The sequence below is a fragment of the Drosophila melanogaster genome, chromosome 3R (genome assembly GCF_000001215.4).
Source record: "Drosophila melanogaster chromosome 3R".
Lineage (NCBI taxonomy): Eukaryota > Metazoa > Arthropoda > Insecta > Diptera > Drosophilidae > Drosophila > Drosophila melanogaster.
Genome location: NT_033777.3, coordinates 4,368,953 through 4,389,892, shown reverse-complemented (window position 1 = coordinate 4,389,892; position 20,940 = coordinate 4,368,953). Strand labels below are relative to the sequence as shown.

The 20,940-nt window shown below is 40.1% G+C and overlaps 3 protein-coding genes and 1 long non-coding RNA gene across 7 annotated transcripts, besides 3 other annotated features; all 4 read right to left on the bottom strand.

Moving 5' to 3' along the window:
- Positions 1-79: 79 nt before the first annotated feature.
- Positions 80-2,151, bottom strand: tub (tube). The gene is made up of 2 exons (NM_001202235.2): positions 1,501-2,151; positions 80-1,434 (listed from the first exon to the last, which is right to left on the bottom strand). Exons 1-2 carry the CDS (start codon positions 1,961-1,963, stop codon positions 509-511), a joined length of 1,389 nt encoding a protein of 462 aa, NP_001189164.1. The 5' UTR covers positions 1,964-2,151; the 3' UTR covers positions 80-508.
- Positions 2,152-2,629: 478 nt separating this feature from the next.
- Positions 2,630-2,690: a mobile genetic element.
- Positions 2,691-2,874: 184 nt separating this feature from the next.
- Positions 2,875-8,587, bottom strand: Cont (Contactin). The gene is made up of 8 exons (NM_141204.4): positions 8,364-8,587; positions 7,076-8,014; positions 5,338-7,023; positions 4,836-5,002; positions 3,900-4,772; positions 3,675-3,843; positions 3,480-3,613; positions 2,875-3,424 (listed from the first exon to the last, which is right to left on the bottom strand). The coding sequence occupies exons 2-8, from the start codon at positions 7,923-7,925 to the stop codon at positions 3,131-3,133; spliced, it is 4,173 nt and encodes a 1,390-aa protein (NP_649461.2). The 5' UTR covers positions 7,926-8,014; positions 8,364-8,587; the 3' UTR covers positions 2,875-3,130.
- Positions 8,588-8,682: 95 nt separating this feature from the next.
- On the bottom strand, positions 8,683-11,293 carry Sfxn1-3 (Sideroflexin 1/3). 4 transcript variants are annotated; one of them, NM_141203.4, is made up of 7 exons: positions 10,884-11,293; positions 10,275-10,443; positions 10,069-10,218; positions 9,848-9,965; positions 9,623-9,784; positions 9,262-9,389; positions 8,683-9,190 (listed from the first exon to the last, which is right to left on the bottom strand). In NM_141203.4, exons 2-7 carry the CDS (start codon positions 10,435-10,437, stop codon positions 8,946-8,948), a joined length of 966 nt encoding a protein of 321 aa, NP_649460.3. In that variant the 5' UTR covers positions 10,438-10,443; positions 10,884-11,293; the 3' UTR covers positions 8,683-8,945. The 4 variants fall into 4 exon arrangements, with proteins under 4 accessions (NP_649460.3, NP_730823.2, NP_730821.2 ...); NM_164347.3 differs by having other exon boundaries at positions 11,164-11,293; NM_164345.3 differs by having other exon boundaries at positions 10,884-10,968.
- Positions 11,294-11,335: 42 nt separating this feature from the next.
- Positions 11,336-11,745: a mobile genetic element.
- A 547-nt stretch (positions 11,746-12,292) lies between these two features.
- Positions 12,293-14,809, bottom strand: lncRNA:CR44922 (long non-coding RNA:CR44922). Its single transcript, NR_125060.1, has one exon. It is a non-coding gene; the product is annotated as a long non-coding RNA:CR44922 (long non-coding RNA).
- Positions 14,756-20,940: part of a mobile genetic element that runs on past the window's edge.

Here is a 20,940-nt window from a genome sequence, read left to right as displayed (position 1 = left end):
AGCCCTGAAAAAGGCTTTGACTTAAGCGGTCATGTGGTATATTATCAGTATGAACGTCGAGAAAAACAGACAATGTTTTCAAAAATATTTTATTTGTATTTAGCCATTATATCGTACTTGTGAAATATTTTAGGCAACAATCAATTAATAACGAAAAATGTCATAAGATCGCAGTTTGTCCCAAGACAAAACTGTCACAGAAACCCATTATGCGTTTAAGGAAATTTATACTAGAAAATGAAGGAGTATTTCGTAAGTATACAAAATTTGTTAAATTTTGGTATTGGGTTATGGCTTTCTTGAAACGGAAATATTTGATATTGCCGTACTTGTCATGTACTGTCACGATTACAGACGTGATATGAACAAATCGTGCACTGAATCTTAGATTCTAGTTGGACCTCATGCATAACATAAGAAGGTCCACACCCAGCTGCCAAATGAATACATCTGGGTTGCATAAGTTATCGAACGGAATGTCATCTCCGCCGATGGTCGGTGCTTTTATCTATTGCTGCAGCTCACTCAAGTCTGGAATGTTGCAAGCGTAATCGTCGTTTGAGGTGGAGCTGGAGTCGTTGGTTAGCTCAAAGCTGTTATCACCACTGGTGCCAGTAACCGTTGTCAGGCTGGAGTCATTGTTTGAGCTCTGCTGCTCTGAGTTACTCAGATTTGGCAAGAAGGCATCTGGGTACTCTTCCTCTCCATCCTCCTCACCATCGTTATCATCGTCATCATCTTTGCTCAAGCTGCTGGAGCTGCTTCTGCTCTCAGGACGCAAGGTCTCCCTGCTGCCTTTACTTATATTCAAGGCGCTTATCATTGGCAAGTTGTTTGAGCTCGCCGTTGATGTGGTAGCCGTTGAAGCTTTCGCTGGAGCGTGATTTGGTCGAGAGTTTACATCTCCAGAATTATCAATTAAAAGAGTGATTCGCGGAATGTTAGGCGGATCCGTTGAGCTAGTTCTGTTGCTTGGGTTGTCCGACACAGTTGCCCGCAAATCACCAGAGTTCGAAATGAGTATAGACAGATCGGGGATGTTCATCGGTCGTGGCTGCAGCACTGGCTCCTGAATTTGTTCGCTGGGATTGAGAATTGTCAGATTGGGCACATTCGGGATGGTCGTCGACGTAGTTCCGGTGCCTGTCAATGTTGCAAAGTTGGAGTTAGTAGTACTCCTTTGCTGTCGTCGAGGTGGCGCTATGGGAGGGGTGTTTCCTGACGGCTGGGGCACACTCTTGTCCCGCCTCACAATGTCTTTTTCAAAGTTGTCCAGGTTCAGGCCAACGCTACCTTGAGCGTCTGCCCCAAGAGTGGCAGTGCTTGACTGGTATTTGAGGCTCAGCCCCTCGTTGTCCACTTCCATTTCCTCTTCCAGCAGCTCAAGGCTTATGAGCGCACCGGGACCGTCAACAGGCCGGGCAGGGGTGGACTCTAGAGAAGTCAGTGGATACACTTTTTTTAGTTTTGTCAGTTTAAGGCAAACATAGTCATACTTGCCATTTAGGAAGTCTAGTGCCACAAAGTCTGCCGCACTGAAGAGCTCTGCCTGCACCAGAAGTTGGAGCAATACCCCAACCGTGGGCCGCTCGTTGAGCTTGCCAGAGGTCTTCCACTCGTCGATCATCATCTGCGACTTGCTTTGGTCCGGCGGTAGTCGGTTTGCAGCCTCGTCAATCTGGAACACGTCCTGCGCAGTGTACTTAAATCCCTTTTTGATTTCCGCCGGAAAATTCAAGCATCCGGCTCCGCTGCAGGCCTGCACATCCATGCCCTTGGGTATGATCGACATCAATTTGCGCCAGCATGAGTTCTCATCTAGTATTTTGGCAAGCCGGTAAATGTCATTGTCCTCAACGCGTCGCAGCTCCGTGTTGCGAGAATACTTCGAGGATAAACCTATGGCGCCGTTGCTTCCGTTCACCTGCACGCCCATTCCGCATCCGTTCCAGCCATACGCCATGGTGTTCCCTTAGCTACCCAGGATAACCTTACGGGAAAGCCTTTGCCTGTGGCAGGTCGATGGTTCAAGTTCCCAGATGTCCAGTGCGATTGTATGAGATTTCCGCTATAAAACCATGTTTGCATCTATCTTCTCTCTCTATGTTTTTGCCAATGCCCACAGCTACTGCTCGCTGCTCGCAGTATTTCAGTGTGACCGAGGAGGACCGCAGCACCATATTAGATTCGTCATGTAATATTAGGGGGATTCCCGAAGCCGATTGGTATTGTGTGGTATTTCCGTATGCGGAAAATAGCTAGCCATTTGCAATACTGCACTAATTTTTAACGCAAAGTAAGAAAAAACCAAACTTTTTTTTTCATTAATGACATATTCCGGCGTTGTGAGCAATAAATGTAACCCCACCGATAGATGGCTTTCGTTTGTAATTGTAGAAGAATACCGGGTACCTGGTAGAAAGGAAATTCGAATAGACATTTACGTATACATATATATAAGTATTAAATATTCTTAATCAGTAAAAACAGACAAGTCGATATAGCCATGTCCGCCCGTTTTACGCGGGCGATGAAATAGCAGCAAAATAAATAATCGAAAAACCAAAAATAAACACTTAGTTCTTAGTTCTTTTTGATATTTTTGGACAATAATTAATTTTGATTTGTGATAGTTTCTGAGATCTCGACGTCCATAGGGACGGACATGGCCAGATCGATCCTGATCAAGACCTCTTCTACCTGCTACATATTTTTTAACTAGTCTGGTATACCCTTTTACTTCACGAGTATCGGGTATAAAATGCAGGAGTAGTATTACCAGGTGAACAAAAAGGGACATAAATATGGCCAACCGGGGCACACGTTCATAATTAATTCATAATTCATTATTCCAAGTAAAAAAATAGGGATATTGTTATTTTTAGTTCAGCAACATACTGGACCATATAATGGTATTCATATTTATTTTGTTGATAAAATTTTAGAAATTATTTTTTGATAAAAGTCTATAAAATGGACGGAATTGCATTTGTATCAATTAAGGGGCTTGCAAGAGAGCACGGATGGAATGTAGTTCTTTTTATAACTTCACTTACTCAAATATAAGGTCACTTCTTAGTATATGTATGTTCTTACTGCCTAAAGTTATGGATCTTAATTTGTGCTGCATTCATTGGCTTGTGTAAAGAAAGGTGCTAATGAGTAGCAATGTGCTTAAGATAAGAGCCGTATTGATATTGTGGCCATGTCGGGTATTTGCGCCGTTGCGCGTGGTCTTGCCCATCTGGAAGTGTAAAGTTGGACTGGACATGCGACCGTCTCCTCCATTGCTGTATGCGAGGACTCGCATGTTGTAACTCTTCCCTGGCGTCAGATTGTTGATGTACGACTCCAGTTTCTGTCCGATTGGCACTATGGTATTGTTGGCCGTAATCATGTTCTGGTCCGATTCCCAAATGCGAACCTAGAAAGTTTCAAACTGTAATCGATTTTCTTGGTCACGGTGCCGGGAGTTGTACCTTATAACCCTCTACTGGTTCCTCGTCTTGCGAAGGTGAAACATATCTCCAAACAACCCGCACGGTAGACGGGTTTATTCCATACACGTGAACCGAAGATGGCGGCTTTTGCGGGGCCTTTCTATATGTTCGTTCTAAAAAGCATGGTGTTTAAGCATTTTCTTTAAATGGTTTTTTAAACTGTTCGTTACACACCTTCAAAGCGTTCGCTTTCAGGTCCTTCACCTGCAGCATTGTAAGCCATGACTTTAACAAAGTAGTAAGTATCTGGTTGTAGACCTACGATAAGCGCCCAATTCCTTGTAGTACGTGACAGGTAGTATACCGAGTCTTCTTCCTGGTGCGTCGTTTTCCAATACTTCAACTGGTGAAAGATAAGGGTTTTTGACAATGCAATGGAATTAAGTGCAGTAACCATACCCTGTGGCCAATGAGTTTGCCACGAATGTTTTCACGGGACATGTCTATAGGTTGCCAAGTGACATTAAAGCATGTGGAGTTGTAGGCGAGCGCAATGGGCTTTTGAGGAGCCACCTGTGGCATGTCCTCAGCGGAGTGTATGACAGCTATTTCACTCTCCGGTCCCTTGCCAACACTGTTAATGGCTTGGACTTTGACTTCGTACTCCGTATAGTAGTTATTAAGAGGAATATTAACCACAGCCACGCCCATGTGATCCTGTTTTTTTATTTCGTCAGATGCCCATTCAATGGCTCCCTTGAGCTTCCAAAACACTTTATAGTGTATGCCGTGGCTATGCTGCTCTTGCGGTAGAAGCGGATCCCAGGTGATAGTTAGGTCGCCAATCTTTCCACCTCCACCACCCACGTTCCTCGGGGCTATGTATGGTTTGTCCTCATAGGTGCTGTAAATTGGCGAGGGGGCCGAGGGCGTTCCGATTCCCAGATCGTTTACAGCAGTAACACTAAATTCGTAAGCCGACCACGGCGTCAGATTGACAACCTCGGCTTGCTGGCGAGAGGTGTATCGATCTACTTCTCGCGCCTGCACATGGGTCGACACATTAACCCAGGTGCGATTCCAGTTTGTACGGCCTAGGATGTTGTAGTAGCGGATCGCACGACCGTTGTGCGATCCGTCCACCCACTCAATGATGGCCTTCGTTTTACTTATCTGTATGACTTGAACACCACCAGGAGCGCCAGGAGCTCCCTCAATAGAAACACTGGTCTTGCTGCTAATTTCGTTTACCGCCGACTTGACAACGCATTCGTAGTCCCCGGCATCGCGCATGCTCGTGTTATGCACTGTCAATCTGTTCCAATCTACAATCTGCAATAACAAAAAGGTTAATATAAGGACAGGTTTAGTGCAGATTTCAGAACATTAACTTACAATGCGTCCGGTGCCGTCGTGATTGTTTTTTAGGACTTCGCCGTTGTGTTTCCAAACATAAGCAATGTCGAGGAGTTCATCAAAGGCGGCCTCGCAATGCAAGAAGATTAAGTCGTGTTCCTTAGAAACGATTCGTTGTGGAGGCGTTTCAATGAAACGAATTTCCTCTGTAAATATTTGAATAAATAGGTTTACATAAGTCTTGATAAAATTTCAAGTATTTAAATACTAAATTAGTTTATTATGTATTAGTCATTTTACTCTTACTATGCTACTCAGACAATAACAAAGATAGGTGCATTAAAAACAATTTTAAAAAAGTTCTCTAAACAATGCGTTTTATCAAAGTAAATATATATTATTTATAAACTATATATAAATTAACTTTTTTAAATAAAATCATTTTGCATCCAATTGAGGAAACACAAGTAGGTTTTTTGACAAAATAAAATTACTTTTTAAAAAAAATGTATATTGCATATGAATGACATTTTCTACTTACGCAATACAATAACACGCGCGTGCGATTCGTCGGTGCCGGCTTGGTTTGATGCAATACATGTGTAAATGCCCTCATCGTCCCGCGACGTGGGTGATATTGTCAGGGTACCACTGGGCAGAATGCGCCGGTGGCCTCCCGAGCCAATCACCTGTCCATCCTTCTTCCATTGAAACTTAGGGCGTGGAGCGGCTTCCGGGTCGCACACAATTGTCGTATTGCCGTTGTAAACAGCATAGACTTCAGATTCAAGGGGATGCTTTTTAAAGGACGGTTTCATAGACAGCACTCGGAGCTGCGCCGAAGAGAAGGAGGTCTTCAGTTGGTTTTGGGCACCACATTGGTACATTGCGTCGTCTTTATCCTTTTCTAGAAATTTAATGGTTAACACATTGTCTTGGATAATGTATCGGTCGCGATTAATATTCGCTGGGTCGAGTCGTTCGGCATTTTTGTACCACGTGTAATTCGCGTCCGGAATTGCAAATGCCTCGCAAATGAAAGTCACGTCACTGTTGTAGTCTTTTATCATGTCTTTAAGAGGTATGGTAAATTGTGGGCGCATTTGAATATTGATGTATATGCTCTTCATAAGTGTCTTCCGGGGATTGGTAATCGTGCAGGAGTACTCGCCGTTGTCGTTCGTTGTCGCATTTTGGATTATTAAGACACGCCCATAGTTGATCGTGTAGGCGTTGCGTTGGAGAGGTAGGCCTTGGCGGGTCCAATTGTATGACGGAATGGGGTAACCGAAGGCCATGCACTCCAGCCGAATCTCGTCACCTGCCACTGGCGCCTCCGGAAAGACTTTAGGGAAGGTGTTGGCAAATATCAGTGCTTGATAGTTGCTGTTGGGGGTAACGCGCAACGGAAAGAAGGGTCCGTTGCGACCGGTGTCCGACACAAGGGTCTGTACGGTGCACGAGTAGTTGGCTCTGTCCACAGTTTCTATGAAGGAGAAGTATAGGGCACCATCGCGGGAGACGAATACGCGTTGATCTTCCTCCACGAAGTTAGGAAAATAGTCTCGAGCCCAGTAATAGCGTACGTCGGGATAGTGCTGCGGGGGGTCACAGAATATGGATTTGCCCCAATTCATCTCGCTTGTCTCCGCAGACCGTTTTAGATTGAATTCCATAATGAAACCGAAGTTTAAATGCGCGCTTTCGGATCGAATTCGCCCAAATTTGTTTTCTGCCACACAATGATACGCGCCCTGGTCCAGCGCTTGCTTCGGCTCGTAGATAATCAGGTTGCCTCCTGATATGGTGTATCGATCCTGCGCCAGGGGATCAATCTTTTGGTACTCGAGTCTGTCGTCTACGTATACCTCTCGGTACCATGTGTATGAAGGTGTTGGATACCCGTTGGCCAAACAGCTAAGAGTAACATCATTAATCAGGCGATTCTTGTTCACATCGAAAGTCGTGTCGTTTGGCTGCTTTACGAAATAAGGACCCCGTGGAATCCGTTCCATGTCGTTTATATCGAGTCCATAATGGTAGGGACGCTTGTCGTCTAACTTTATGTTGACATTGTCTGAGCTGTATAGTACTTTTGACTCGCATATAAAGAGATTTAGTTCAATTTCATAGGCTGGCATGAACATCCACCGATCCCTTTTCTTTGAGAAGGCGTACACAACGCGATCGCGCACATATCGGTTGTCTCCATACGGCTGGTTGGGACCTGTAAGGAAACGATGTTTAGCAAATCGACAATTTTAAATAGTGAAACTTGCCTATAAAGCCGCGAAGGTTATTTTGATTGCGCTGATTAACAGTCCCCGGAAGAGAGTTGTAAAACTGATTTGGATTATTGATATTTTGGTTGTTGAGGTCGTTTTGCACAAGGAATCTATTGTCGTGCAGATCTTCGTTTTCCAAGGGCACTTGCTCGTCCATGGAAAAGGAGTCTTCGATCTGGACTAACTGGGTGTTGTCATCGTTGACCCAATTCAACGGGCCCGTTTGCCGGGCGGAGATGAAGAATCGGTTCTGCCGTTGATTCTGCAGGATGAGATTCTTGAGTATAAACGAGTGCTTCTCTACATTATCCACGTTTATCAGGTCGGCATTGTGTGCCTTGCAGATCTTTTTAGCCTCTGCCCAGTTGCGCTTGGGCGAGCGGATGAAGCGATAGCACGTCTGTCTGAACGAGACCCAGTGCTCCGGGCAAAAGTTATCTTCATCCGTATAGGCGTCCCGGTAGCTGACACCTGCTGAACCTATGCTGTTCCGATTAAAGGGGTCGTACTGTGGGCCGAGTCCGCCGAGGTTGTTTCCAGGCCCGACTACATTGCCGCCAAGGCCCCCACCTCCTGCCCTGCCATCATAGTACCCCTTGTAGGTATTAGGGCTCTGTCCGTCGACCAGCGTATTGTCGAACTGGTTGGGGTCAGCGCTTTGCTGTCCAGTATACAGGGGGTTGTATCGCGGAGAGTAATCCTTGTTGTAGCTAGGCTGATAGTTCTGAGGCTGCTGTCCCGACTGCGGATCCGGATCCGGCAGGTTTTCGGAAAATTGGGGCGTGATCTGGCCAACTAAGTTGAGCACAAGAATACTCGCCAGAAGGCCGATTTTTGCTAGCATAGTTGGTCCTTAGCTTTAATAGCGTGGGTTCTGGTTTAGATGTCTCGCAGCAGACTAAAGGCACATTTTGCTCTGGAATTCGATAGTTTCTGAAAGCAGAACGAAAGAATGTTCTTGTTTATTTTGCCCCTCTTATGGCATAAACAAATTGAATGTAAACAGATTTGTCGATCGCAGGTCATTCAAATTTGTGATACGATGTGTCAGCACGCGTATATACAAATGTACATATGTGTATGTGTGTGTGTATATGTGATTAGGCGTGGTCGTAAGCCGCGATTGATCTTCGATCAACTGACTTTTTAGATTATTCAAGCACACTTTAGTTGTGTTTCCTATTGAACAAGGACAGTTTTAACTGACTAAAGAAGGGGGCTCAATCCAAGTAGCCCGTGCTGGCAAAACTAATTGGTCGCATAGGCAAACACTTAACCACACCTTAATTACGACTCCAGGACGCAGCACACGAACGGTTGAAAACGCTACCACTGCGAGGTGTTCCTGCTGACAAAAAAAAAAACCACGAGTTGTGCGGATCCGGACAAAATAAGTATCAGAGGCAATTTACAGCTTTTTAAATTATAGTTTAATTAAATAAAAACAAAACAGTCCAGAAGCTGAGTCGACCAGCAATTAGATATGCGCAAGCCACGACTGTGGGCTACGCTGCCATCGATGGTGCGATAGAGGCATCGATATGCATAGTCGATATCCCGCTGTAATCGCCATTCGAATAAATAGTGTGCGCGGGCCATTTGAAACTGAGTTCAGATAACAGTTAACAGATATATTTTTGTTTCATACATTTTCACTTTTACACAATCACTATAATATACACTGTAAATTTGATTCACTGACGTGTCGCTTGCTGTGAACGGTAAGCATATGCGGTCAGGCTAATATCAGGAGTATTTCGAACAGAAGTCAACAGGCAAAATGCCAATAAATGCAAGAAGGGAAATAAATAGTTGCTCAATCGAGCAGTATTGTCTCCGTTAAGCTCGTAAATGGCATAGGGCCTCACAGTCCCTTGTTGAACCAGACAGTTTCCAATTCCGGACGCTTCTTCCTAATGCTGTCGCGGACCTCCGACTCCAGGCTATCCACTTTGATGTCCGCTCGCTGCTTGAAGAAGGCGCAGCCAAGGGGCGTGGCGAAAATCAGCACGAAGCCGCAGAAGAGCGTTTGGATGGGAGCGTTGGATCGCGGGTATTTAGCCAGGAATCCCCTCTTTTCGAGGACATTCATCAACACCGGTGTCAGTGCTGAAATTGAGAATAGCGTAAGTATCGTAAGTTGTTACACTTTTGTGCGCAAGGATGTCCAGGAGACGTACTCATTCCCGGTATGGCCATGGCGATTCGACTTAGGATTACGGTTGAGATCCCAACAACGGCCGCCTTCTTTGAGATGCCCATTTCGTTGCTGTGTTCATCGAAAAGCGTCACTCCGTTGCGCAGCTCTCTGTAAAAGAGGAATATTATATACATAATTAATTCACTGTTTTACGAACGGCCGAAGTAGCGTAAATTCGGTAAACAGCTTTAATAAAATATGAATAAATTAATAAAATGCTGGTAAAATTATCTCTCTAAAATTGTAGCAGAGCTGCTCTAATCGAATCAGGCCTATTTCATAATTTTACTAAAAACAAAATGTATAGAGGAAAGAGCTTCTTTAATACAAATTTAACTTACTGCATTCGCATGCAGGGGATGTTGATGCAGTTGGCAGCTCCAACTGCCACTAGGGGGACAAGGCGACCCAAGAGCGGATTCATGTTCTTCACTGCGTGGTTCAGGGAAAGGGCCGTGACCAGGGCTCCGCTAGTGGCCAAACAGTACGAGGTAACTAGTTGCCTGAACAGGGGACGAAATCGGTGAAGTTAGTGTCGGGGACTGCGGCTGGAAGGAGGTACCTACTGCTGGCTGATGGGCGAGGTTCCCGAACGGTTCGTGTAGTTAACAATGGCGTTGAATGTCTGATTGAACCACTGCCAGAAGACGACGGCGGGAGTGCTTTTGTAGAAGGCCATCATGCCTGGAATGTGATTTAGCTATTATTGTAGTCGATTAATCAGCAGTGCGGAAGCACATAGTTTATTTGACGTCAATTGAGCACCGAAAAAGTCGCTAATACGCACCGCCGGTGATGATTGTGTTCATGGGCATCTGCGCAGCCATGCGCCCGATGACTATCTGCTTCTCCCCGGTCTCTGGATGGAACGCCGAATCGTACAGGTACTTAGCGCGCCACACGTCGTCGATGGTCTTGCACTCGGGAACATCCTTGCCTTGAAGTGCGAATAAGATTAGTGATCTAATTTGGTTACCTACTCTTCTTTCTTACCAGCCCGGTACTTTATCACAATCTGGCGGGCCTCCTCCAACTTCGAGGCGGAGGCCAGCACATTAAGCGGGTTGGTCAGCAGGAAGAAGTGCTTGGCTCTGCCCAAGTAGGAGTTCTGATCATATTTCGGCTCGTCGATGTTGACTCGTGGGAGAGGGCTCATGATTGCCTGCAAGGAACGTACGTAATCAGTAAAATATGTATCTGCGAAAAGAAATCGTTCTCAAAGCGGAATTAAACGTTTCGTAAACTATGTTTTCCGTCCCGCCCATGAAAGCAGCTCTTATCAGTCCGATGCTTTGAACCTAACTGAGTCCCCTTATCGCTGGTAAACAAGTTTCTCCCGACAACGCTTCTTGCGCATATATGTAGGCACAAGAAAACTCTCGGTTTAAATGTATGTACACACACGCCCGATACTAAGTATATAGAGAGGATTTTTAATTGGCAGTGGTCGATAGCCGTTCCCGTTCCATTATGTATTCAAGAGTTCCGAAAGTTATATAATTCGTCAATGATTATGATAAGGGGCTAACAAATCTGTAGGTCTTATCGAAGACTGCGTAAGAAGCGCACACACAAAAGAACAGGTAGCAGACACCGACGCACCGTTTGGTTTTGAAGGGATTTTCCAGCGGGAGCACTTTCACCCACACGTTGCTACCAATTTGGAAGTCAACCGACGACTGAGCGGAAGACACCGACACAGGTTGGAGCTCTAGAAAGCTTTCCCCCTCTTCAGCCGGTTGTTGGGGCGGGAAAAGCTGGAATGCGAGGGCTGGAAAGGGCGAGAGAGTGGGAGAGAGCTTTGGTGCGTGCGCGGTATTCAACAGCTGGGCTTTAGTGATGGTTCAGCATTTGAAGATTCGGGTATAGACTTGGAAACTACCCTTTAAAATATTAAATAACTTTTGTCGGCTCCTTTTTGCTTTCGCCTTTTTATCCCATATGTAACTGCAAATTTGGATTCAGAAATATTTTTTTTTTACTTTTTTGCCACCTTTAAGGAAACACGGCCTACTAATGGTGATTTATATCAACCAATTTTTTAAAATTAATTTTTATACTCGTTACTCGTAGAGTAAAAGTGTGTACTAGATTTTTTTTAAACTATGTGGCAGGTCGAAGAAAGCGTTTCCGACCATATAAGGTATACATATTGTTGACCAGGATCAATACTCAAGTCGATCTGACCCTGTCTGTCTGCCCGTCCGTATGAACGTCTAGATCGCAGGAACTATAAAATTTAGAAAGATGAGATTAAGCATGCAGATTCTAGCGACATAGACGCAAGATCCATGTCACCACGCCCACAAGTCGCCCAAAACTGCCTCGCTCACACTTTTGCAAAAGGTTTTGATATTTTTTCATATTTTTGTGAATTTTTATTGATTTGCCAAAAACTTTTTGCCATGCCCACTCTAACGTTCTAAAGCCGCCAAACCTGTCAGGCCCACACTTTTGAATAATTTTAAAATTTGTTCTTATTTTATTTCCCAATATCTATTGATATTCCGGAAGAATGATGAAATTTTGAGTTTGCAAAAAAATAGAGTCATATTCTTAATAAGTCAAATTTATTCATAATTAATAACTTAAAAGTCCTATTCGAACGCAGTTATTTAGGCTGTCCCAGATGTTTAAACTTAAAAACTTGATGGAGCTTGATTTCTTAAAAAGATTTCATTTCATTCAATTATCATTTATTCATTAGAGCCCCAAAATATTCGAATATATGTTGCTGGTAGAGTAATAAAAATATAGGACTGAAAGCCAGGCAAAGGCGTTCCTTTTGAAATAATAACATTAAATATAAAATAAATTTTTAAAATGCGTGGGCGTAACAGTTTTGAGCGGTCTGTAGGCGTGGCCAAAAGTTAGCGATCGACTCTGCTAGATCATAAATCCAAATACTTTCTTTTCATTGAAACATTCGATGTAACGAAAATAGTATAGCACTTTACTCCACGAATAAAGGACAAGAAGAATATTTAATTGCACATTTGTTTCTAGTTATGCATTTATTTTCGGAATTTATTTTTGGACTAAACATAACAACAGTTTTGTATATTAGTAATAGTTTCGTGTTTCAAGTTAAGCCCCACCAATAGGTATAAGTTGTCTCCTCGAAGGTTATTGTTCTTGCAAACAATTACAACTAAGTAACACAAGTGTCAGACGTAAACATTTATTGTAATTTCGGTATAGCATGTTATAGTTGTAAGTATGTATAAGTTTATGTAACAATTATTGTACATTGTATAAGTTTTTAGAGGAAAGAATTTTTAAGGTTGAGTGTCTACTTTTGCCCAGAATCCTTAGATAGCCTGGATCCTCGCCAATAAATAAAGTACATTGCACATTTTTATATGCTTCCTCCACAGGTGCACTTTTGCATAAGATTCAGTTAAAGATAACACGAACTATTATATTTTGTATAATTCTCACATTGAAATAATTTCAATCGAATTTGCTTAACTAAACTTCTGTATTCAAAACAAGCGATAATGGCAGCTTCAAGATTTTGGATCGACGTGTTTTTAGAGAAGGAAGAACTATTACTTGCTTTGGGCCAAGAAAAGCAATCGATTTTAGGTAATAAAGAACGGAAAAATCTAATTTGCGGATTGTTCATACGATTTCTTGTGTAACGTTGATTTTTGTGTGTGAGCATGTGATCAAAATGACTACGTAGTCTATTTCCTTTAACCATTAAGGCTCGTGCGGTTATCCGACTTGCTGACACACTTTTGAATAGCAGAATATAACATTTTTAATTATTAAACATAGAACATAGTCATTTTCATCAATTCCTGAATAGCCTAAAACAAGAATTTTAAAGAATATTTTAATTTATTTTTTTTTACTCTATTACATATTAAGCAAGGAAAACTTGAATTTTAATTGTGGCACAGAGAAGAATAGTTATTTCGATTGTTTTGAGTATGACACACTGAAATATATACTTGTGGAACATCCTTTGGTTTTTTTGCAATAATTGAGTACGTTACCATTATCAACATAAAAGTGGAAAACGAACAAGAAAATTTTGCGCTGAATTCCAACTGCATTTTAAAACTTGCAAGGTAACTTTGATACCCTATCATGGCTGCTGGGTCTAGGGAACAATTGGTTAAATGAAGAAGGTTAGAATATTATTTTTTTGAACACAGCTCACTGTGATCAGCTGGGAATTAAATCGGTTTTGGAAGATTGTTTACACGAACTAAAGCCTTTAAGCATTATTATCCTTTAACCTCCATTTGTATTTGTATATGTAACTGTATGTATGTCCTCGCTGTGTATAAATATGTAGAATTAATATGTATTTATATATGTATTACTTAACTATGATTTGAGCTCGTCCACATACCAGCGCCAACTGCATGAGTAGTATCGGTTGCTGTATGTGGATAACTGGGTGCATATACTGGATACATACTTTATTGACATTGCTTTTAGCTAAACGATCATGATCATGATATCTTGTGAGAATGAATGTGAGGATGAGCAGCAGGAGTCGGACCAAATTCAGGAGCTGGGTTGGCCAAGAAGTAATTACATATTGCCAAACGGCTAACATCATACAACGCGTGCATTGGCTTGTCTTATAATAGACAAATAACACATACTTAAAAAATACTCTTGGTGTGTGACCTAAAAAGTCGTACTGTTTAATGCCTATGATACTTCACATTAAACTTTTGAAACAACAAACTTGCTTAGCCTTACACTAGACTTCAAGGACCATGAATTGGCGGAATAATAATTTCATATAGATTAACTCAGCTATTTATTGTAATCTCAGAATACGTCTTATTACCAACATTCAGTTGACATTCCAACTTTCCCGTGATCAGCCAATAAGAACTGGTAAAATGTGCTACTGATGGTGCTCTCAATGGCATTACCCAGAATAAGTATGTGAAACCTCCAAAATTAAAATTTCGAATCCTTTGAAAAACACATACACTGAACTGTGAAAGGGGCTGGTTTTGAACATGGAATGTATGGAATGAACAAGTGACCTGAACTGTTTAATTTGTGTTCCATTGTTTAATAATTATTTATATGTGGTTATTATTTACAATAATAAATTGACACGAATAATTGCCGTAGTAATTAATGTCTTTGCACTTTACTGCTAATTTATATATCGAAAAGCTATGACGTTTTATGTGGTTTCGTTAAATGGTCGTTTGCAAATTAAATAAAAATTAACATTTGCTTGCAGTTCTTTGAAGAACATGTAACATACATATATCGTAATCAAAATGTAAATAAAATTCGTTGTTCTTTTTCCACAGCGCTAAGCTCTGCATATATGGTCTGTTTCCAAATGTTCGTCTCTTGGTTTAAAACTAGCTGGAGAGTAATTTCCAGATTTCGAAAATTAGGGTCTACAAGTAATCAACGTATAGGAAAGCGATGTGATTCAAAAGTATATAGATAAACATAACACGACTAAGGTATATTATAAGTGTTCACACATGAACACGAATATATTTAAAGACTTACAATTTTGGGCTCCGTTCATATCTTATGTAAATGAATCGAGAGCGATAAATTATATTTAGGATTTTGTTATCTAAGGCGACATGGGTGCATTGCTCAAAAACATGTAATTTAAGTGCACACTACATGAGTCAGTCACTTGAGATCGTTCCCCGCCTCCTAAAATAGTCCCTTAGTGGGAGACCACAGATAAGGTCCTCGCCGCTCAAGATAGGCAGATGTGCCCGAGCGTGGGACCTCGATAAGGCGGGGACTATTTACTTAGGCCTCTGCGTAGGCCATTTACTTTAAGATGCGATTCTCATGTCACCTATTTAAACCGAAGATATTTCCAAATAAAATCAGTTTCTTACAAAAACTCAACGAGTAAAGTCTTCTTATTTGGGATTTTACATTTGGTCAATCGAGCCTTTAATCGACTCTGCAGTTTCCCCCTACCAAAGGTAAGGGACTCAGAGAAAGGCCAGCTCCTTTAAGCATTGCTAAGCTAATCTTGCAGCTAAAGGTAGCAAAAATAAGTGACTCTTGTTTCCCCCTACCAAAGGTAAGGAACAGAGTATAAATATAAAAAGCAAAAAGATACAAAAGAATCTTTTATGTTTTAAAACAAGCACCTTATAGTCTATAGCTAAAGGTTGCTTTGTGTACCATCATAAATTGTGGTAAGGCGTGCTTGAGGCCATACATCAGCAATTGTGAAATTAAAAAGTGCATAACAAAAGTGCCTTATAAATGCTCTAATAGCATTAAATCAGCTCATAAAGAGAGTGCAGTGTATATGCCAAAGGAGCATAAATTAAATAAAAAGTGCCTGAAAACAGTGCCTTATAAATGCTCTAATAGCATTAAATCAGATCATAAATAGAGTGCAGTGTATATGCCGAAAGAGCATAAATGCCGAAATAAATGGCTAAAAAACAAAAAATCTGACTGGACTACAAAAATAATAAAACGTGCCAAAAAAAAAAAAAAAAAAAAAAAAAAAATCATCTTTAAACATCGACGGAGCCTTAAAGAAGAGAAGGAAGTCAAATTCAAAGGAGCCTCTACCAGCAGAAGAAGCAGCAACAACAGCAGCAGCAGAAGCAGCAACAGCAGTAGCAACAGCAGCAACAACAGCAGCAACAGCAGCAGCAACAACAACGACATCAGCTAAGTCAAAACAAGAATTTTCTGTTTATCCAAACACACATATATATATAAATACATATAAAATACATATACACGTACTATATATATTAAGAAATTACAAAAAATTTTCAAAATGATGTCAGAAAAGACTATTCAATTCCTTAAGAAGCAGTCCGAAATTATTTTGGAAATTAGAAAGTTGGAAGTAAAACCAACATTAACAGATGTAGAAATTCTAAAATTAAATGAGCTTCAAAAATGTTTCATTGCTAATCATAGCAATTTGTTAAAGATCGGCGTTGTCGATCATGAATATTTTAACGCGAAGCAGTATGATTTAATAATGATGGTGTTAGAAAAAATTAAAAATAAAAATGAAAAAATTAAGGGCGAGTCGGTAGAAAACACTTTCCCTAAATCAAACACTGTCCCTAAATCAAACCCTCCCCCTACATTAAACCTTGAAATGCGTGGTCACCCTGAAAAAGAGGGTATAGCACAAAACAACGCTTTAAAAGTAGAGCAGGCATTTCGTAATAATGTTGGCCAATTTCGAGTATATCTAGAAGATACGTCTAAACTAATAGACAGTAGTCCAGATTTCCTTAAAATAAGGAAAAATAAAATTGAATTTTTATGGCATAAAATAGATAACCTGATTGAACAGGTGAATAGTCATTTTGAGAGTTCGCTATTCGAAGAAGAAATTAGCGAACTTGAATTTGACAAACAAAATATTCTTACAGCCATTAATAGTCGACTCAGTGGCACAATAAATAAAGCTGAAATGTCGACGGTTGTTAAGGCGGAGGAGTTACCAACCCTGCCTAAAATACAGATTCCCACCTTCTTTGGTGATTCCAAAGAATGGGATCTTTTTAATGAACTCTTTACAGAGCTCATACATGTGAGAGAGGATCTCAGTCCTTCTCTCAAATTTAATTATCTAAAGTCAGCATTAAAAGGAGAAGCCAGAAATGTGGTTACTCATTTACTGCTCGGCTCTGGAGAAAATTATGAAGCCACTTGGGAGTTTTTGACCAAGCGATATGAGAATAAAAGAAACATATTCTCAGATCATATGAATAGGCTTATGGATATGCCAAATTTAAATTTAGAATCCAATAAGCAAATAAAGACATTTATTGACACGATTAACGAGTCAATTTATATTATAAAATTAAAGGCACAATTACCAGAAGATGTGGATGCAATTTTCGCTCACATAATTCTTCGGAAATTCAATAAAGAATCACTCAATTTATATGAAAGCCATGTTAAAAAGACAAAAGAAATACAGGCACTTTCTGATGTCATGGACTTTTTAGAGCAAAGGCTCAATTCTATATCATCATTCTCACAGGAAGTAAAACCTGTAAAGAAAATGATTAATAATAACAAGAATAAAAATTATAGTGACAATTGTGCATATTGCAAACTACCAGGGCATTATTTAATTCAATGCCATAAATTTAAAATAATGAATCCAGCAGAACGGTCTGACTGGGTAAGAAAAAATGGGATTTGCCTAAGATGTCTGAGGCATCCGTTTGGTAAAAAATGTATAAGCGAGCAGCTTTGTTCGACTTGTCGTAAACCTCACCACACGTTACTTCACTTTGCAGGTCATAATCCAGAAAAAGTGAATACGTGTAGAACAACAGGTCAAGCCTTGTTGGCCACGGCCTTGATTCAAGTAAAGTCGAGGTATGGAGGCTTTGAACAATTAAGAGCATTGATTGATAGTGGCTCTCAAAGCACAATTATTTCAGAAGAGTCTGCACAGATTCTAAAATTGAAAAAATTTCGGTCTCATACTGAAATAAGTGGAGTATCTTCCACAGGAACGTGCATCTCCAAGCACAAAGCGGTTATTTCGATAAGAAATTCTCCGAAAAATTTAGAAATTGAAGCAATTATTCTCCCAAAACTTATGAAGGCACTTCCAGTCAACACGATTAATGTTGATCAGAAAAAATGGAAGAACTTTAAATTAGCCGACCCCGATTTTAATAAACCGGGTCGCATTGATTTAATCATTGGAGCAGACGTATATACTCACATTCTGCAAAATGGAGTTATAAAAATAGACGGTCTCCTTGGGCAAAAAACTGATTTCGGGTGGATAGTTTCTGGATGTAAAAAATCCAAAGGAAAAGAAACCATTGTAGCCACAACAATAGAAATAAAAGAGTTAGATCGCTACTGGGAAGTGGAAGAAGAAGAAAAAGATGATATCGAGTCTGAAATCTGTGAAAATAAATTTATCAAAACGACAAAAAAAGATTCAGATGGGCGATACATTGTGTCAATTCCATTCAAGGAGGATGTCACCTTAGGAGATTCAAAGAAACAAGCGATAGCTCGTTACATGAATCTGGAGAAAAAACTAAAAAGAAATGAAAAACTTAAGGTTGACTACACTAAATTCATGAATGAATACATGGATTTAGGACACATGATTGAAGTGAGTGATGAAGGCAAATATTTTTTACCGCACCAGGCAGTGATTAGAGATTCAAGCCTTACGACCAAATTGAGAGTAGTTTTTGATGCTTCAGCAAAAACTACGAATAACAAAAGTTTGAACGACATAATGTGGGTTGGGCCACGAGTTCAAAAAGATATTTTTGACATTATTATTAAATGGAGAAAATGGGAATTTGTTGTTTCGGCAGACATTGAAAAGATGTACCGACAAATTAAAATAGATAATAATGATCAAAAATATCAATATATTTTATGGAGAAATTCTCCAAAAGAAAAAATTAAAACATATAAATTAACCACAGTCACTTACGGAACTGCATCTGCACCATATTTGGCTACCAGGGTTCTGGTAGATATTGCAGATAAATGTAAAAACCAAGTTATTAGTGCAATAATTAGGAATGATTTCTATATGGATGACCTAATGACTGGAGCTGATTCGGTAGAAGAAGCTAATAAATTAATAACATTAATTCCCCATGAATTGCAGAAAGTTGGATTCAACTTAAGGAAATGGATTTCCAACAATTCCAAAATATTAACCACTGTGGAGGACACAGGGGACAATAAGGTTCTCAATATTATCGAAAATGAATGTGTTAAAACTTTAGGACTAAAATGGGAACCTCAAAAGGATTTATTTAAGTTCAGCGTAAATTGTAATGATGAATCAAAAAATATAAATAAGCGCGTTGTGTTATCAACGCTAGCAAAAATATTTGATCCGTTAGGATGGTTGGCACCAGTCACGGTTTCAGGAAAACTTTTTATTCAAAAACTTTGGATAAATAAAAGTGAATGGGATCAGGAATTATCCATAGAAGATAAAAATTATTGGGAAAAATATAAAGAAAATTTATTATTGTTAGAGAATATTCGAATCCCAAGGTGGATTAATTCAAACAGTTCTTCAGTCATTCAGATTCACGGATTTGCGGACGCCTCCGAAAAAGCATATGCTGCAGTAGTCTATGCTAAAGTAGGACCTCATGTTAATATAATAGCTAGCAAAAGTAGAGTCAACCCTATAAAAAATAGGAAGACAATTCCCAAACTCGAGCTGTGTGCAGCTCACCTGCTTAGTGAATTAATCCAAAGACTAAAAGGATCAATTGACAATATAATGGAGATCTATGCTTGGAGTGATGCCACGATTACCTTAGCATGGATTAACAGTGGTCAAAGTAAGATCAAATTTATAAAAAGAAGAACGGATGACATTCGGAAATTAAAAAATACTGAATGGAATCATGTTAAGTCAGAGGATAATCCAGCAGATTTAGCATCCAGGGGAGTGGATTCTAACCAGTTGATCAACTGTGATTTTTGGTGGAAAGGTCCGAAATGGCTAGCAGACCCAAAAGAACTTTGGCCTCGGCAGCAGTCTGTAGAAGAACCTGTCTTAATAAATACGGTATTAAATGACAAAATAGATGATCCTATTTACGAATTAATAGAAAGGTATTCCAGTATAGAAAAACTTATACGTATAATAGCATACATAAATAGATTCGTGCAGATGAAAACAAGAAATAAAGCCTATTCATCAATTATTTCAGTAAAGGAGATAAGAATAGCGGAAACAGTTGTTATTAAGAAACAACAAGAATACCAGTTTAGGCAAGAGATAAAGTGCCTTAAAATCAAAAAGGAAATCAAGACAAATAATAAAATATTGTCATTGAATCCATTTTTGGACAAGGATGGGGTTCTAAGAGTTGGAGGAAGATTGCAAAATTCCAATGCAGAATTTAATGTTAAACATCCAATCATTTTAGAAAAATGCCACCTAACAAGCTTATTAATAAAAAATGCTCATAAGGAAACATTGCATGGAGGGATAAACCTAATGCGAAACTATATCCAAAGAAAGTATTGGATTTTCGGGTTGAAAAATTCGTTGAAAAAGTATTTAAGAGAATGTGTAACGTGTGCAAGGTATAAACAAAATACAGCTCAGCAAATAATGGGTAACTTGCCAAAATATAGAGTGACGATGACATTCCCGTTTCTTAATACTGGAATAGATTACGCAGGTCCTTATTATGTTAAATGTTCAAAAAATCGTGGCCAAAAAACATTTAAAGGATACGTTGCTGTATTCGTTTGCATGGCCACCAAAGCCATACACTTAGAAATGGTAAGCGATCTAACTTCAGACGCATTTTTAGCAGCACTCAGAAGATTTATTGCTAGACGGGGAAAATGTTCCAATATCTATTCAGACAACGGAACAAATTTTGTAGGAGCTGCAAGAAAATTAGATCAAGAGTTATTTAATGCAATACAAGAAAATATAACGATTGCAGCGCAGCTTGAAAAGGACAGGATTGATTGGCATTTTATTCCCCCGGCAGGACCTCACTTCGGAGGTATTTGGGAAGCTGGAGTTAAGTCAATGAAATACCATTTAAAGCGTATAATCGGCGACACTATTTTGACTTACGAAGAAATGTCAACTCTTTTATGTCAAATAGAAGCATGCTTAAATTCAAGGCCATTATACACTATAGTTAGTGAGAAGGACCAA

Coding starts and splice junctions, on each gene's coding strand:
- Cont (NM_141204.4), bottom strand. CDS start 7,925: ATGCTAGCAAAAATCGGCCTTCTGGCGAGTATTCTTGTGCTCAACTTA. Junction 5,003..5,337: donor CGCGCGTGTTATTGTATTGC/GTAAGTAGAAAA, acceptor AAATATTTACAG/AGGAAATTCGTTTCATTGAA. Junction 3,844..3,899: donor GCAAACTCATTGGCCACAGG/GTATGGTTACTG, acceptor ATCTTTCACCAG/TTGAAGTATTGGAAAACGAC.
- tub (NM_001202235.2), bottom strand. CDS start 1,963: ATGGCGTATGGCTGGAACGGATGCGGAATGGGCGTGCAGGTGAACGGA. Junction 1,435..1,500: donor GGCACTAGACTTCCTAAATG/GCAAGTATGACT, acceptor TGACTTCTCTAG/AGTCCACCCCTGCCCGGCCT.
- Sfxn1-3 (NM_141203.4), bottom strand. CDS start 10,437: ATGAGCCCTCTCCCACGAGTCAACATCGACGAGCCGAAATATGATCAG. Junction 10,219..10,274: donor TGTGATAAAGTACCGGGCTG/GTAAGAAAGAAG, acceptor TCGCACTTCAAG/GCAAGGATGTTCCCGAGTGC. Junction 9,966..10,068: donor GAACACAATCATCACCGGCG/GTGCGTATTAGC, acceptor ATCACATTCCAG/GCATGATGGCCTTCTACAAA.